General features: G+C 38.5%; 1 protein-coding gene across 1 annotated transcript in view; it reads left to right on the top strand.

Moving 5' to 3' along the window:
• The first annotated feature begins 4418 nt into the window (after positions 1–4418).
• The window catches only part of ELAVL4 (ELAV like RNA binding protein 4), an 88442-nt gene continuing 78421 nt past the window's right edge, over positions 4419–14439 (top strand). Inside the window, exon 1 of the mRNA XM_065929121.1 lies at positions 4419–4535. Coding sequence (XP_065785193.1) covers positions 4419–4535 — 117 coding nt within the window. The remainder of the gene's footprint in view (positions 4536–14439) is intronic.

Here is a 14439-nt window from a genome sequence, read left to right as displayed (position 1 = left end):
AAGAAGCTGATTCAGTGTTTGCTGAGCAGATACTCTATGTAAAAGGTTTCGCCAGTTTTGGAAGAGGAAGTTGGGGACAGGGCTGGGAACTCAATTGTGCCTGCTTAGATTTTGTGCTTTGTAGCTTTATTTGTCTCTCACTCCAAATTTACAGCCTGGTCATAATGAAGGATTAAATGAGATACATTTTGTGGGCATGCCTAGTTAGAAGCACATTGCAGAAAAACCTTTTGGACGTTTTTAGTTGAGAAAAAAGTCAAACATGCCTTCCATCTTGCCTTTCCTTTCTCTTTTAGTCTGTGCCCTTCTTCCTCATTCATTCAATATGTGTATACTATGTATATTTTTCTGTGATTGTGGAGGGGAGCTCTTACTTTTTTGGATGAGGAAAACATCCTTCTAGAATTCTTAGCTATAAAAATTGTCACTACTGTGATGTTGAATGAGATTGTGCATATCAAGTGCCTACTACAGTGCCTGATATACAGTAGACTCCTAGTAAATCAGCAGTGTTTATTCACACTTTTTAAGTCCTACTATTTCTTTCTTTCTTCTCCTCTTCCCTCCCCTCTACTCCCCTTTACCTTCATCTTTCCCTCTTCCTTCTACTTCTCCTCTCCCTCCTTTTTCCCCAAATTACCTTCCTTGTCTTTTACAGCATACCTGTTTTTTTATTTGTAGTTACAGAATTATAAATGAGTCCAGAGTTTTAAAAGACCCTATGCTAAATTATTTTCAATGTTGTATTAATCTAGTTAAACACTATATCCTTTTGTGAATATTTATATCTATACTAGGTTTTTTTTCTTTGTTTTTTATTTTTAGTACAGCTCATCTGAACTGAAATATAAAAGCCTCAAATCCCTTAACACTGGGGTCTTCAGAAATCTCTGTGTGTTTGCACATTGACCCTGCTGAGTTCTCTTAAGTGATGAGGAAGAATGTATCAGTGAAAAGTCCAGTCAGGGACACCCTAAATTAGATTTCTTGGATAAATATGTATTTACCATTTTTTAAAATGTTGTAAGTAAGACAGTGTTCTTGTCTTTTAAATTTTCTTTCCCAGAAAGACACCCTGGTTATTTAAGAGTGTGGTCAGAGGCACATTTGAAAAATCATGCTTTGTTTCTGGGAAGAAGCCTCTGCTTTCAGCTGCTGTTCTAGCATAGACTTCTGAGTATGGAAAGAAATCAGGGAGATCGAGTGTGTACCTACCCTTAAGTTAGTTTCCCTGCCTAGGTGAACTCTTGGCCATTTAAGTGGGCTAGACATCCATTTGTCATATTTCTCACAGAGTAGCATTCTTACAGCTCTTTCCCACAATCCATAGTAGATAAAACTACTTAGGAAAGAGAAAGGCATCACACAGTCAGGTCACATATTAATATCTCTAATAGAACATCAACAGTGAGTTCCTGATCATACTGATAGACTCTGTGTCATTCTGGCACGTTCTTCTTTCCTCTGTGGTATGTTTGCATTTTCTTATAAAATTTGACTTATTGTTTCTACAAGAAAAAAAAAACTAGACAAAACCAACACCACAATTTATCAAAGGAAAATTAGGCTTTAAATTTTCTCAGAAGTCCTTAAATATAGTATGCCATTGTCTGGGCATACTGATTGTATTTTCCCTAAAAGAAGAAATGCCAGCAGCTCTGGTTTATTTTTCAAAAGAAGAGAGAGAGGATAAAAGGAAATTGAACCACAGGAAAATGTCAGGTCATAGTCACTGATGACGCTATTTAAATGATGTGCCATAATCATATTAGACCAGAGCACAAGGAATTCCTGAATTCTGCATGACAGTGAAGAAGGACTGGCAATTATCTCGTGTGTGTGTGTGTGTGTGTGTGTGTGTGTGTGTGTGTGTGTGTGTGGATATGTGTCTGTTCACTCTACCTTTCCACCCCATTTTGCTAATTCAATTGAGGGGCAAGAAGAGGTAATCCAGACACCCGGAACAGGAGGAAAAGGTCTGCAGCTGTGCTCGGAGGGACTGGTGTGAAGAGAGGCTCAGTCTGACTTGGGGTTGTGTGCTATTGCACGTGAATGCTCTGGAACTGCTCTAATCGACTGAAAATGAGCCGGCTACGGTCATATGGAACAGGTCTGTTTAGCCACATCGCTGGGTAGCATGGCAGATGGTAGACCGTCAATGGGTGGTATTGATTGGCTGGATTTGCCTTAGGGTAACAAGACTATGGGTCCTTAAAAACCCGCTTCATCTTATTTTCCTTTGTGCAGCTACGTACAGTTGTGGTTTTCTCTTCTCACTCCCCCAGCCCCCAATATCTCCTTTTTTCCCTTTCCAAATCAAAAGCCTTCCTTGGTAATCAAAATAGAGAGGTTACCTTGAGATAAACACTCTTTAAATTATCACCAAGGCAAGAAAACTCGAGAATATTTTATTTACTAGGCTGATTACATTTTAATGTTTGAAGAAAGTGACATTTTTAAATTAGTGTTTAAGGCATATGGTGAGTGTACAAATTAGCTTATTTCATACAACCAGAATTTGATGAGAGCAACTCCTCCTTCTCACTCCCCAGTTAAAAATTGTCATTTGAAACTTAATATATGCGAGGAGGTTAAATGGTATTAAGGGATGCTGACTTGACTTAAAGATGAAAAAGACAGTCACTGTTGTATGTGGCTAAATGTTATCTGGATGGGCTGAAAAAATACTAGTGTTGACATCCGTGTTTGCAAGAGGATGTGGAAGTTTCGGGGCTTTAATTTTGTCCAGCCAAGAAAACAAAATCCCAGGTATCTGTGTGCGTTGGTTTCTCTTTTAGATATGAGGGAACATAGAATGGTGCTTGCTTGCTCTGTGAGTAATAAAATCCTCCTTAAAAACAGGCCACATAATGATACAAGTGATGAGATTTATTTTTGTCAGATGGTTCTTTATCCTTTTAACGTCATCCCTCCATCACTTGGGGCTTTCAACTTGAGACATTCTATTTATTCCTGGCAGAGTAGCAGATTAATTGGGATAGAATTGTACAGAGGAGACGCCAAGTTTAACTATACAGACAAAATAGTACACGACAGAATTGTTCCATTTCAAGGTGGATCCTAGGGAAAACGAACAGCACTGGGGAGATATATGTGATTAGTTTGCTCTTGTGGTTGTTAATAACTATTTGTATAATTGTGTTCTAAAAAGAGATGCTCAAGGCTTAAGTTTTTTGTTTGTTTCCAGTATCTTTTAAGCTTGGGGTTATTTCCTATCATGAAAGATGATAGCAAATGTTACTCTGAAAAAAGTTAAAGTTAACACCCTTAAAGTCTTGCCTCCATCCTGTGTGTGCTTCGCTCATATGCACACTTTCGAATTGGGTTTTATCATGTGTCAATATTTCTTTCCCTTTGCTAAAAGAAAACATCTCCATGAAGATTTTGGTTTTCCCCCTTGCTCTGCATTGATTGGATTTTCCTTTTTCGTCCTTTGCTGAATGAAACAAAGCTTGTTTGTGCTTCATTCTTCACAGTTCTTATTAGAATGGGTGGTGGTGTTTTGTTTCCTCACTATTAAGTCAGGAGAGGGAATTTTATTTGTTTATTTTGACAAGACACAGAGAGAGATACAAGACAGATGCCTGTTAGGATGCCGGCGTTTCTCATGTTACATCCTACACCAAAAGCTATTCCAAGGGAAAAAAACAAAACAAAACCATCTTTTAAGATGGTGCATTTGAATCTGTGCACTCTACCCACCTGGTGGTTATGCAGTGAACTGTTACTTTAAAGAGTAGTTTAAACACCAGCCATGTTTGGGGCAGGCTGCTCTTGCAAAGAGAGCAGTACATATAACAGGAGTCTACTGTGTGTGAGATAAGGGGAAAATTCAGCTCACTGACTAGGGGTTTTAATGTGCGAACTCTAGGGAAATAATATATTGACTGTTCCGTGGCACGCAAGAAAATTGAAGAACCCTTTGCAGACGGAGTGCTTTGCAAAGGATTCTATCTGTTTCTCTTAAAACAAAATCTGTGGCAAGATGTTTGAAATCAGCAGGACGCTTAATGCTGCTTTGTTAAATAATGAGGTAATATTTTGTCACTTTTTTCTGGGCAGCATCTGTTTTTTCCCCCCTCTTCATTTTTTCCTGTGTGTTTATGAAGGATTCCTTTTTTTTCCCTTTCTTTCTTTCTTCTTCTTCTTTTTTTTTTTTCCTTCTCACTGAAGTCAAGGAAATACAATTCACGCTTCCATTTCCGTTCCTTCCTTTCGGTGCTTTTGGAGAATTTGGTTGTCTTTTTTTATTTGCAGTTTCAGCCGGCTGCTGTTTCCTAGTCCATTGTGCCACGTAAGGCTTCTCCACTGCGCGGAGTAGGTAGTTATTAACGCTGAATTGGCTTCTGGTACAGTCCATCTGGACTCTGTATGGGAAAGCTGTCTGCCGGCGACTGATGCTGAGATATCTGCAACCTTTGGGATGTGAGCATGGTGGCGAGGGGCTGACTGATAGGAGATTACTTCTTTTAAGGGAAATTGTTATTAATGAGTCAAGAAACTGCTCATTTATGGTAAGAAGGATACAGCGGCGCTGGCAGCCCCTCCGCTCTAGGATATCATTTTTAGGTTGCCTTTGCTGCTGGAGTGAGACAAGTTTCTTCCCGTGGTGGTGGTGGCTTGTGGTGGAAAAAAAAAAAATCATGCATGACTGGGAGACTCGCCTGCCTGATTCTTGCGATAATATATTGAGAATCTGTTGCTTTACAAATGTCACACCACTGATGTAGCGGTCAGCCCCTCACTCTGAAAGATGAATGGTACTATTGGAAATGCAATAATAAGGTTGACTTTTCCCAACAATAGGATTCTGCCTTTGTCTTTAGAGAAAAGGCCTCTGAGGACATTTGTGCGTTTGTTTGAGGTTTCTGTTGAAAGACTTTAGAGTGGAGGTTTTTGGAGAAGTGATCGATGTACAAAGTGCATGGATTTTTTAGCCTAGCAAAACCAACTAATGATTTATACTGTAATATACAGTTACTATTTTGGAAAAGTGGCCGGAATATCTTCTGATACACCTAATGTTAATTTATGGCTCACTAAGAGTGCTGATATTAGTATGGATGGGAGAAAAGGATTTTAAGAAATTCTGACTTTTATGAGCTCCAAAGAAATATACAGTAAATATTTCGTTCCCAGTGGGCTGTTTTTATTTGTGTGTTTGTCAGCATTGTGTTCATGTTTACTTTTCATAGTATCTTGATATTGGTGAAATTGCACTCAGAGTTTCTATTGTTGATTTGGGGCACCTGTACCTGCTCTGGGTACATATACTGAACTCTTTAGAGTGCGTAACCTGTGCATTTGTCCTTCGTAAACAGTTCAAAGGATACTGTAATACTACTGTGACTCGCAGGACTCTTTATACATTTGTTCAAGAAATTATTTTAAAAGTTTATGTAGTTCAGTATTGTTCCACTTGATAGGATTATGGTTTTAACATTTCTACTTTTCTGTTTCATGTACTTTCATTTCTAATAGCTGAATTTATTTATATTCAAGTGTAACTGTTCATATTGTATATATAACAAATATTGTTTTATGGTGTATCTGTATTTATAATGTGTGTGTATATCTATATATTTGTGTATTTGTATCTGTGTGTTCATGAAATAGTAACTTGGAGAGAATAGTTTTAATTTTTAATGTAAAGGTTATTTTCTTTGATAACAATTTTTCACAGACCCATTTATTCTTGGACTTTGAAGCCCAGAGTGTAGCGTGATTTTCGGCCTGGCCTGTATTTCCACATGGCCCTATCCCATCCCGCTGTCAACTACAGCCAAAGATTAAAAATTGTGTTAAACTGTCTTGAGTAATATTTGTTACTTCTGTGTATTTATTGAGGAACAAATTGACTAAATTATGAATTAAATAAATAGTGATAAAACAGCCCTTGGGGTAAAAGTAAAACATAAACTCCTCGGATAAGTCACTTTAAAACCCAAAGTAGAACAGCAACAACAAAAAAAATTATACTACTGAAGGCTTGGTAGCATAGAGGTTATGAAACGTATAAAATAGGCAGACAAGCTGTATACATCACCACACACTGTTTCAGGAGGCCAAAATAAAAAGACATCCTTGGAAGGAGAGAAACAAAATCATGTGTTCAGTTAAGATGAGCACTCTGCACTGGTTATGAAATGAGGCTGTTGTCAAAAGTGTATTTTACCTTTCTCTGAAGCAGTAGAGAAAGCAAAGAAAGAATTGTGTTCCAGTGGATTTTTAAAAATTCAGATCATGCCCCCATCCAAGTTGAGAAATAAATTCATTTAAATAAATCATTCATCATTCTCTGTTTTGAAAAACTCAGGCAGAAGGCAGAAATGTAGAGGGTGGCAGCTGCCCCCCTTCTCCCCCAGTTTTCTTTTTTTTTTTTTTTTTCTGTTTATGAGGAAATAGTTTTCTGAAGCAAACTTGTATGAACCTAGTTCACAGAGCAAGCACAATCTCAAAATTTCTTTTAAGACACTGGCCATATTAGCTGCAGAAGGAGCATTACTTACTAAAAATCAGCAATATTGGGAAATAATAAAGTTAAAATGTAGATATATTTGCACATTAAAGTGCTTTTGTTGTATCTTTAAGCCCAGAGGCATATCATTAAATATGCATTTCGCTAGAAAGCAACTGTCGAAAAAGATAAGGTGGTTGAAAACGCTCTATGAGGGAAAAGCCCTTCTCTGAGGGGTGGGGTGGCACAGCCCTCAGGACAAGGGCAGGGGAGAGCACTCCCACTGTTAAGGTTTGCAAGCCGCCAGTGACCTGCTGTTGTTACAGTACTTTTGAACTGGGAGGAGGGAAAAGGTAAAAATACAAGTATGGCTGTTGTTGCTTCAGCCTGGCCTTAATTACCAGACACAAGAAGCAGTTCAGAAATCTGGTCTCTGTTGTTGTAGAGGTCACCAAATCATTAACATCGTCAATCTGGCAGTAGCTAATTTAAATAGCACCTGATGTTGCAACGCCTCCCTTCGTTTCCCCAGCCAATCAGATCCTGGCTTCGGCTGACAGATGGTCCCATAAATGGATGTAAAAAGGGGAAGCTTCGAGCCAATTTCAGCAAGGCTCTGTTCAGTTGTTCTTATCTACATCCTAGAATCGGGGGTTTCAGCTCACTGCTCCTTTTCTTTCTTTTTTTTTTTTTTCTCTCCCCCCACTCCCCCCATCAGATAATTGATTTACTTTACAATCATCCACGCTGTGTTTGTGGATCTTTAAAAATATATAACAATAGTAGTCATTTAAAAATATATTCTGAAACCTTTGCAAATTTTAAGAGAAGAGTCGAAGCTCTGCGAGACCCAATATTTGCCAATAAGAATGGTTATGGTAGGTATGACTAGATTTATAATCTGTTGTTTGTGCTGCTGGAGGGAAGAAAAGCATCTCCACCTTGACCAGTCTAATGCTTGCACAAGAGTTTAGTTCTCTGCTGCTGTTTGGGTCCTACATTTACTATCTTTTGTGTAGACAGTGCGGGTAGGTCCTTTTATTGAGAAGCAGTGGGGAAATAGATTGTCATTTTTAACAGGTCATTGTCAATTTTCCCTTCAACATAAATGTGGGGGTGGAGAAGGGGAGGTGGGCTGAAATAATTGTTGGTTTGCTGAAAGAGGTTATATTACATGAGACAATAATGGCAAAAGAAGGATTTTCTTTTTTTAAGGGAGAGGGGGGTTTGTCTATGTGCCTGGGTTTTGTGGGGCTGGAGGTGGGTGCAGCCGGCTTAGGAATCTCTCCATTTCTGAGCTGGAAATTTAAACCTTGCGAGGCAGCTCCTGAATCCTGAACGTTGAGATGGGCAGTTGTGTTTCGGGGGACTGCGCAGTCAAAACGGCAAAGAGAGTGATTTATTTGGGCTTCAGTAAATGCTGCATCTTGTATTTCAAAGAGTTTCCTGTCATGACCTCATAAAAAAGAGGAGGCGGCTTGTATGTGTAGCGGTGCCTGGCGTGTTGAGTTGTTGCTTCCTTCTCTGGGCAGCAGCTCTGTTAGAAGGAATGTCAGCTTTTACATAACGTTCCTTTCCGCTTTTGACACGCTGTGTGAGGGTCCATCTTCTTCTGATCACAGATGGAGTGGAATGGCTTGAAGATGGTAAGTGAAAAGAGGAAGGCAGCTTGGAGATTCCAGCCGTGTGTGTGTCTGTGTGTGTGCATAAGGATGGTGGACCGTGCATTGTAAATCACTGTGCAGATCGTTTGTGTATGTGTGTGTTTGTTAGTATTTCTCTTTTCTGAAAACCAGAATCCATCTCCAAGTGTGATGGCACTGCATGCACACAAGACACACACACGCTGTCTCTTCCATCGAACTCACATTTTAGCCAAGGAAGGTTGGTGTCTTTTTTGACAATCACAGTGTCACCATCACTGTTGGCTGGCGTGTCCACCGCCTCTGTGAGCTTTCAATGGAATTGCACGACTGTTAAAGTTAAAGGCACATTTCTTTTTCCGTCTCCTGCTCGGAGTGATGGGGAAGGCTGGGAATGAGGGGTGGAGGAGATGAGGTTCAGTACCAGCAGATGCAATTGTGGAACAGGACTTTTGGATGTGGAAGGGGAAGTGGAAAACCTTTCTGCCAAAGTAGTAGATCTATTTTTAGTATCATCTTTTTCTGAAAAAAAAAAAAAGAAGAAGAAGAAGCAGGGAAACTCCTTGAGTCCCGCTCCTGTCGCCTGATGTTGACCCTGAAGATATGGCACAAAATGGCATGATCAGATGCCACGGGTGCCCACTTTGACTTTGAATTTCACTAGCAATAGCTTTCACGGGATTTCAAAGCTGGTATGGGGGAAGGCTGTAAATTCATATCAATCTCACTTATTTTTTGCTAGGAAAGCCTGGGGAGGACTTTTCGCTCTGCATAGATGTTATAACAAAGCTGTGGTCTTTTTCCCATTCTTAGCGGATTGCCTTTGTCTGGCTGCTTGTTTTGATGGGTGTAAAACAAATAAGATTAGACCGAGCAGCCCAACTGAAAGCGATAGCTGGGAGGAAAACCCAATGAAAGGTTGCCGGGGAAACGAACAGAGGAAAAGCCGAGTAGGGAGCAGGTGGCTATCATGAGAACACACTGCAAACAGTGTAAAAAAAGAGGGGGGGGGGGGACAGGACCTCGATTATCTTTGCTGTTCTTTGTGGCCGGCCCAACTTTAATTATTCTTTATAAATAGGTGTTAATTACATTTCTAACTCTGGTTTACAGTGATTTTTAGAAATCTATTTTTAAGCATCTGTTCTGTCTCCCCTGGCTTTTTTTTTTTTTTTTTTTTTTTTTGGTTTAAAGAGGGAGAGAGAGAGAAGGAGAGGGGGAAGGGAGGGTAGGGAATCTTGCTTTTTTTCCCTCTCTGCCTGTCTTTCCCCCTTTTCCCTGCTGTGAAATTGTACGTGCAAAAAATCGCAAGGAATCCTGTGAGGCCATTTGAAAAAAATGTAAATTATATTGAATGAAGTTGACAGAAGCATAATAGTGAACTCCCACAGCTGAGATGTTCTGCAAATGATTTCTTCGAAATTTCCAGCAAAATATCCATAGGAGAAATATAGGTAGAATAGATTTACCCTAAGCAATGACTTTGTGCTAGGCGATATTGGTGTTTTTACTAAATCAGATATTGATAATACAGTTCCAGGGAGTTCATTGTATCCCTCATTTTATATCCCAAGTAGAAATTACTTTTTAAAATAATACATGAAAAGCTATATTCTAGTCTATTACTTCACCTTCATCTCTATGCCTCCAGCCGCAGGATTCATCAGGCTGCACCCTTGCAACTACTGCCTTCCATTTGGCATTTGGTCCTAGTCCTGGTCTTGGCATAAACTGAGTGAAAAACTGATTTTTTTCCAGCGTCTCTGAACGTCTGGGACCCATGCGTGCACTGGGTGATAGGCATCTCTCGCTTTTCCTCTCTCCAAGTGTGCTTTACTAGTGGTCTCTTTCTCATGATGGTGGGTACCAAAAGGACTGAAAGATATATTACTTAGGTTAATAGAAGGTATCATAAAAACAACTGAAAGTATGATCTATTATGGTTTCTTCCGGAGAGATAAATTAGGTACATGATGATTTTAAGCCCAAGAATGAAAGATTAAAAGGCACTGAAATGTGTTAAAAGGTTGGGAAATATAACTGGCTGTATTTGAAAGTACTCTTAATTTTACTCTCCCCAGTGCAAACCTCCGTACCACCACCCTCCACCCTGATTCTTTCGTCCTTGCAGATGCTAATGTTTTATCTCCTTATTGGGGGATTTTTTAAATTTGTTTTAACTGTTGAGGTAATAATAAATAAACTTACATTTTTTGTCATACGCTTAAACCTTTCTCTCATATCATGAATGTGTAACCATATGTCGCTATTAAAAATAGAATAGTTTTCTGATTATCTCGAATGTATTTTTTCTGAGAATTTTTTGGTATGTTTTAGTTAGGGGGAAAATAATTTCTGTAGGAAATGTCACCTTGGCTTAGGTTGTAAAAAAGACACGTGGTTTTACTGCTGACCTTCTTCGCTTCTTTGTCTTAAAAATATTAATACATACTACCTGCATGTGGAGGTGTGTTTTTATGGAAGCACAAGGCTGAGTGTGCATTTATTAAGAAATGAAAATCTGATTGGGAATATTTCCTCAAAAAAACACCTGACTACATCACAGTTTTAGTAATCAGAATATTCATGTATCTTATTGTAAAATAATGTTTAAATAATTTAATATTTAAATTTTTGAATGTAGGTGAGTCAACAGCTGAAAAATCCCTTTGAAAATCATTGATTTATAGGACAATGTTAATATCTCACTAAAAAAACTAGCAAGCAACTTAACCATTCATTTGTGATCTCAGTTCCATTCATTCCTAACTGCCATTCTTTCAAGTCATCCTCCTGACCAGATACAGATGAGTTTGCTTCTGTTTGATAGTTTTCCAAAGCCTTAAAACTTTTTTATCTTCCTGTAGCCTTTCTTTGATCCTTTGAATAGTCAAGGATTTTATTATGATAGGAAGACCATATTGTTGTGAGGTAATAACAATAGAATATTTTTTAAAGAAAGAGAAAGAAAATGGGCTACACAGTTTACTATTAAAACTCCATCTTGAAATAGAGTTTGAGACGTGTTAGACTTCAAATATTTTAAACTTAGCATTTCTATTGGGGATAATCTATTTAAATTTTTAAAACTGGAAATCATTGCATGAATAGTACTCTGTGTGTGTGTGTTTAATACCTCTAAAAGAATTTATAAGTGAATCAAGGTGTTTTCCTCAAGTAAGGGTTACCATGAACAATAAAAGGGTTTCTTCAGGGCAGGTCTTTTTCTTTGGTTTGATTTCTTCCCTTTGCTCTTCTTTCCTTACTGTGGGTGGGTTCTCTCCCTATATGTAGACCAGAAGCTATTCCTTCCGTGAGGAGAGATGTTGATGTGCTGCTCCAGTTAGCCCTTGGAATCTCAATGCCTTATTTTAATTAAGAAAAAGCTGAAACAAATTATCAGTGTGTACTGCGAGTAAGAAATGGCGGTCTTGATAGAGGTCACTGTACGTAGATAGAAGTACTTTGGCCTTGACAAATTTCTTCATCAGTTTCAATGATCTGTGGTCACTAGGCACTTAATTTATATGCCTGGACACTTAATATGTACATTTGTTGGCGAGCTGGCCAACGGATGCTAGACACAGTGAGTGTGCGCTGGAAAATGCTGCAATGCAGTATTTTTTCCCAATGTCATTAGGAATTTTGGGGGGTTGAAGAGACATAAACAGTCCCAAGCTTTTATCTTACTGTTTTCCAGTCAATGGGCCATATTGTACAGAATTGGCCAATTCCCCTTTTGAAAGTGAAGTCAACATTTTATTGCCCACTATCCATCTCCCATCCATTTGATAGATTATGTGTGTGTGAGCAAGAGGGATTGTGTGTGTGTGTGTGTGTGTGTGTGTGTGTGTATCAATGTAAGCATTTGTGTTTCTGGAATCCTGCACCTGTCTTAGGCTTTCCTTATTTGGTATTACCAAATGTGTATACATACTTGCAAATATATGTGCATCTAAAAATGGAAAGAAAACCAAACTGGGCCGTCTTCCCATAAGAAGTAGCTTCTCTTCCTCACAAACTCCAAGAGTTCTCTTATTAGAAAAATACAAAAATTCATCAAAAAGACATATCTAAACCCCTTGGACCATCAGTAACCAAACACCTTTCTTTAGTTGTGATTTGAGAAACCATATATGTGCAGATTCATAACAATATTTGTGCACTAGATGCTACCCTTTCAGTCAAGCATTTGGGTTCAAGTTAAAATATACATGTATATGAAAGGAGAATTTTGTTTTCTTTGGGAGCATTTGCACCTAATCTTTAACAGTTGGTAAAAACAAGGAGGAGGTAGGGTGCCTTCTCGTGCTTCATTTTGTGAAGTGTGTGTTTTAGGAACTTCCTTATATTTTTAAAATCTCAGTGTATTTTAGGGGTAGAGGGCTTTTATAGGTTAGCAGCTTTCTAAGGGTAAAAGGAAAGGTGATCTGTGGGTGGCTGGGAGCCATTACAAGCAGTAATTGTCATAAATTAGCCTTCTAGAGGTGGAAGGAAAAACGAAAGCTGGAAGACAAGAGTAAAGAGGGGTACCAACATGGATCTGAACCTTGCCGACATAAGAGATAATGGGTGATAAATCTGAACTGGTGCAGTGCGGGATGCCCGATAATTTCTCAGAACCTTGACTTTGCAGGTTCGTTACTTCTTTGCTTGCTTGTTCACACCTTTAATTATATCCAGTTTGGGATGCTAGCTGGGGGCAGCGAAGATGAGCCATTTTGTTTGTTGTTTACTTCATTAAGCATTCAGGCAGTGTGCTCACAATAGCTTTGGAGCATCAGCAATAGGAATCAAGCACTTTGGAAATGGAATTGTTACAAAAGAACAAAAAATGAGAAAGCAATCAGTCAGCTAGCTTGCTTTAGATGTTCACATCCACTCTGCCTAATGGTAATATTTATGCTGTTCCTTGTACATTCATTAAGAAATCACTTATGCAGTGTCAGTGCTCTGAATAGGCGATGGCTCTCCCTCTCTCTCCCCTCCTCATCTCTCTATCTCTGTCTCTCCCCATGCCCTCTCCCCACTCCTGAGATTTTTACCTTTTGATGGACCATTTTAGCACTGGCCATTTTTGCTTTGGGGAAGAGCATTATTCAGATCTTCATTGTATCAAACACTAGAAATATTTTCCCTTCTAATGTGGATCTCCCCCTTCCCCCCGCAAGGATCAAGAAAAAATGAATGCCAAAAAAAGAATTCTTAAATAAATTTTGGTTGAAAAAGCAGTGAAAATGTTGAAGAAACAAGGTCAGAGTAATTGTTGTAGTTGCATTTTTGTCTTTTGTTGTTTTAGGAAAGCCTTATTTTTAACCACAAAAGTAAAATGCAAAACTAGCAGATTTGATTTTTTTTAATGGACAAAAATTATAAGTCATAGGTCTCTCCTAAAATAACTTTCTCTGGACTCTAGCTTTGAAAGTTACTTTTAAAATTGAATTTCATTTCTTAATTACTCATTTTAAAAGCTATAAAATATAGTAATCCGTGAGGATTTTTTTCTGTAAGAGGTTTAGTTCCTTTTTTAAGATATGAGGAAGCAGAGAAACAATTCCAATCAAAATGGTGAATTCTAAAAAACACATCACAGCGTGGAGGTTGCTTCTGTTTTGCACTTTGTGGCTTTGAATCCACTCCTGCTCATTCCGAGTTAGTTACCTTCTTTTGTCTGCTCTCTTGGAACAACTCGCCCTTGATGTTATTTTGCCAACTGTATTCATAGTCGAGGCTGGCTGCCGTTTGTTGTTGGATGAAGAAATACTTGTTGAAGACTTACTATGTGCATTTTTTTTTTGAAATGTGAAACTAAAAGTAACCATTTCTTCTGACACTGATCAAAATATATTTTAGAGACTAAATCTCTGTGACTTCAGGATAAAAGGGAGTGAGGGATTTTAAGGTTGGACGTCATTCAATGAGGTTTATGTCAAATTTGGGGAAAAGATCTGCTGACGCATTCAAGTACATAAATGTTTTTCCTTTTGTATTTAAGAGTCTCTGCATGACTCTAGAAGGTGAAAATAAAAACTCTTCTGGACATTTTTGTCCATAAGCTTCCATGTATCCAGATGTTCACTTTCAGGAAAAGGTAAAGTTTGGGCAGCTGGAAGGAACTTGTCTATCTGCTATAACTTGACTAGATAACCTATTAATTTTGCAAAAATAAGAAGGCCTTGCTTCTGACACAGATGATTCTCTGAATATGTTTTCTCATGTTACTCTCCAGGGACAATTTGAGAAGATGGTGACCTCCTTGGCATACCACTATGCAAACTTTTTTTTAGTTATATAGAAGTAGAGTGATGTCACCCCTGT

Source organism: Muntiacus reevesi, chromosome 1 (assembly GCF_963930625.1).
Source record: "Muntiacus reevesi chromosome 1, mMunRee1.1, whole genome shotgun sequence".
NCBI lineage: Eukaryota > Metazoa > Chordata > Mammalia > Artiodactyla > Cervidae > Muntiacus > Muntiacus reevesi.
Note: the sequence above shows the minus strand (reverse complement) of the source record. Positions and strands in the feature narration are given on the sequence as shown.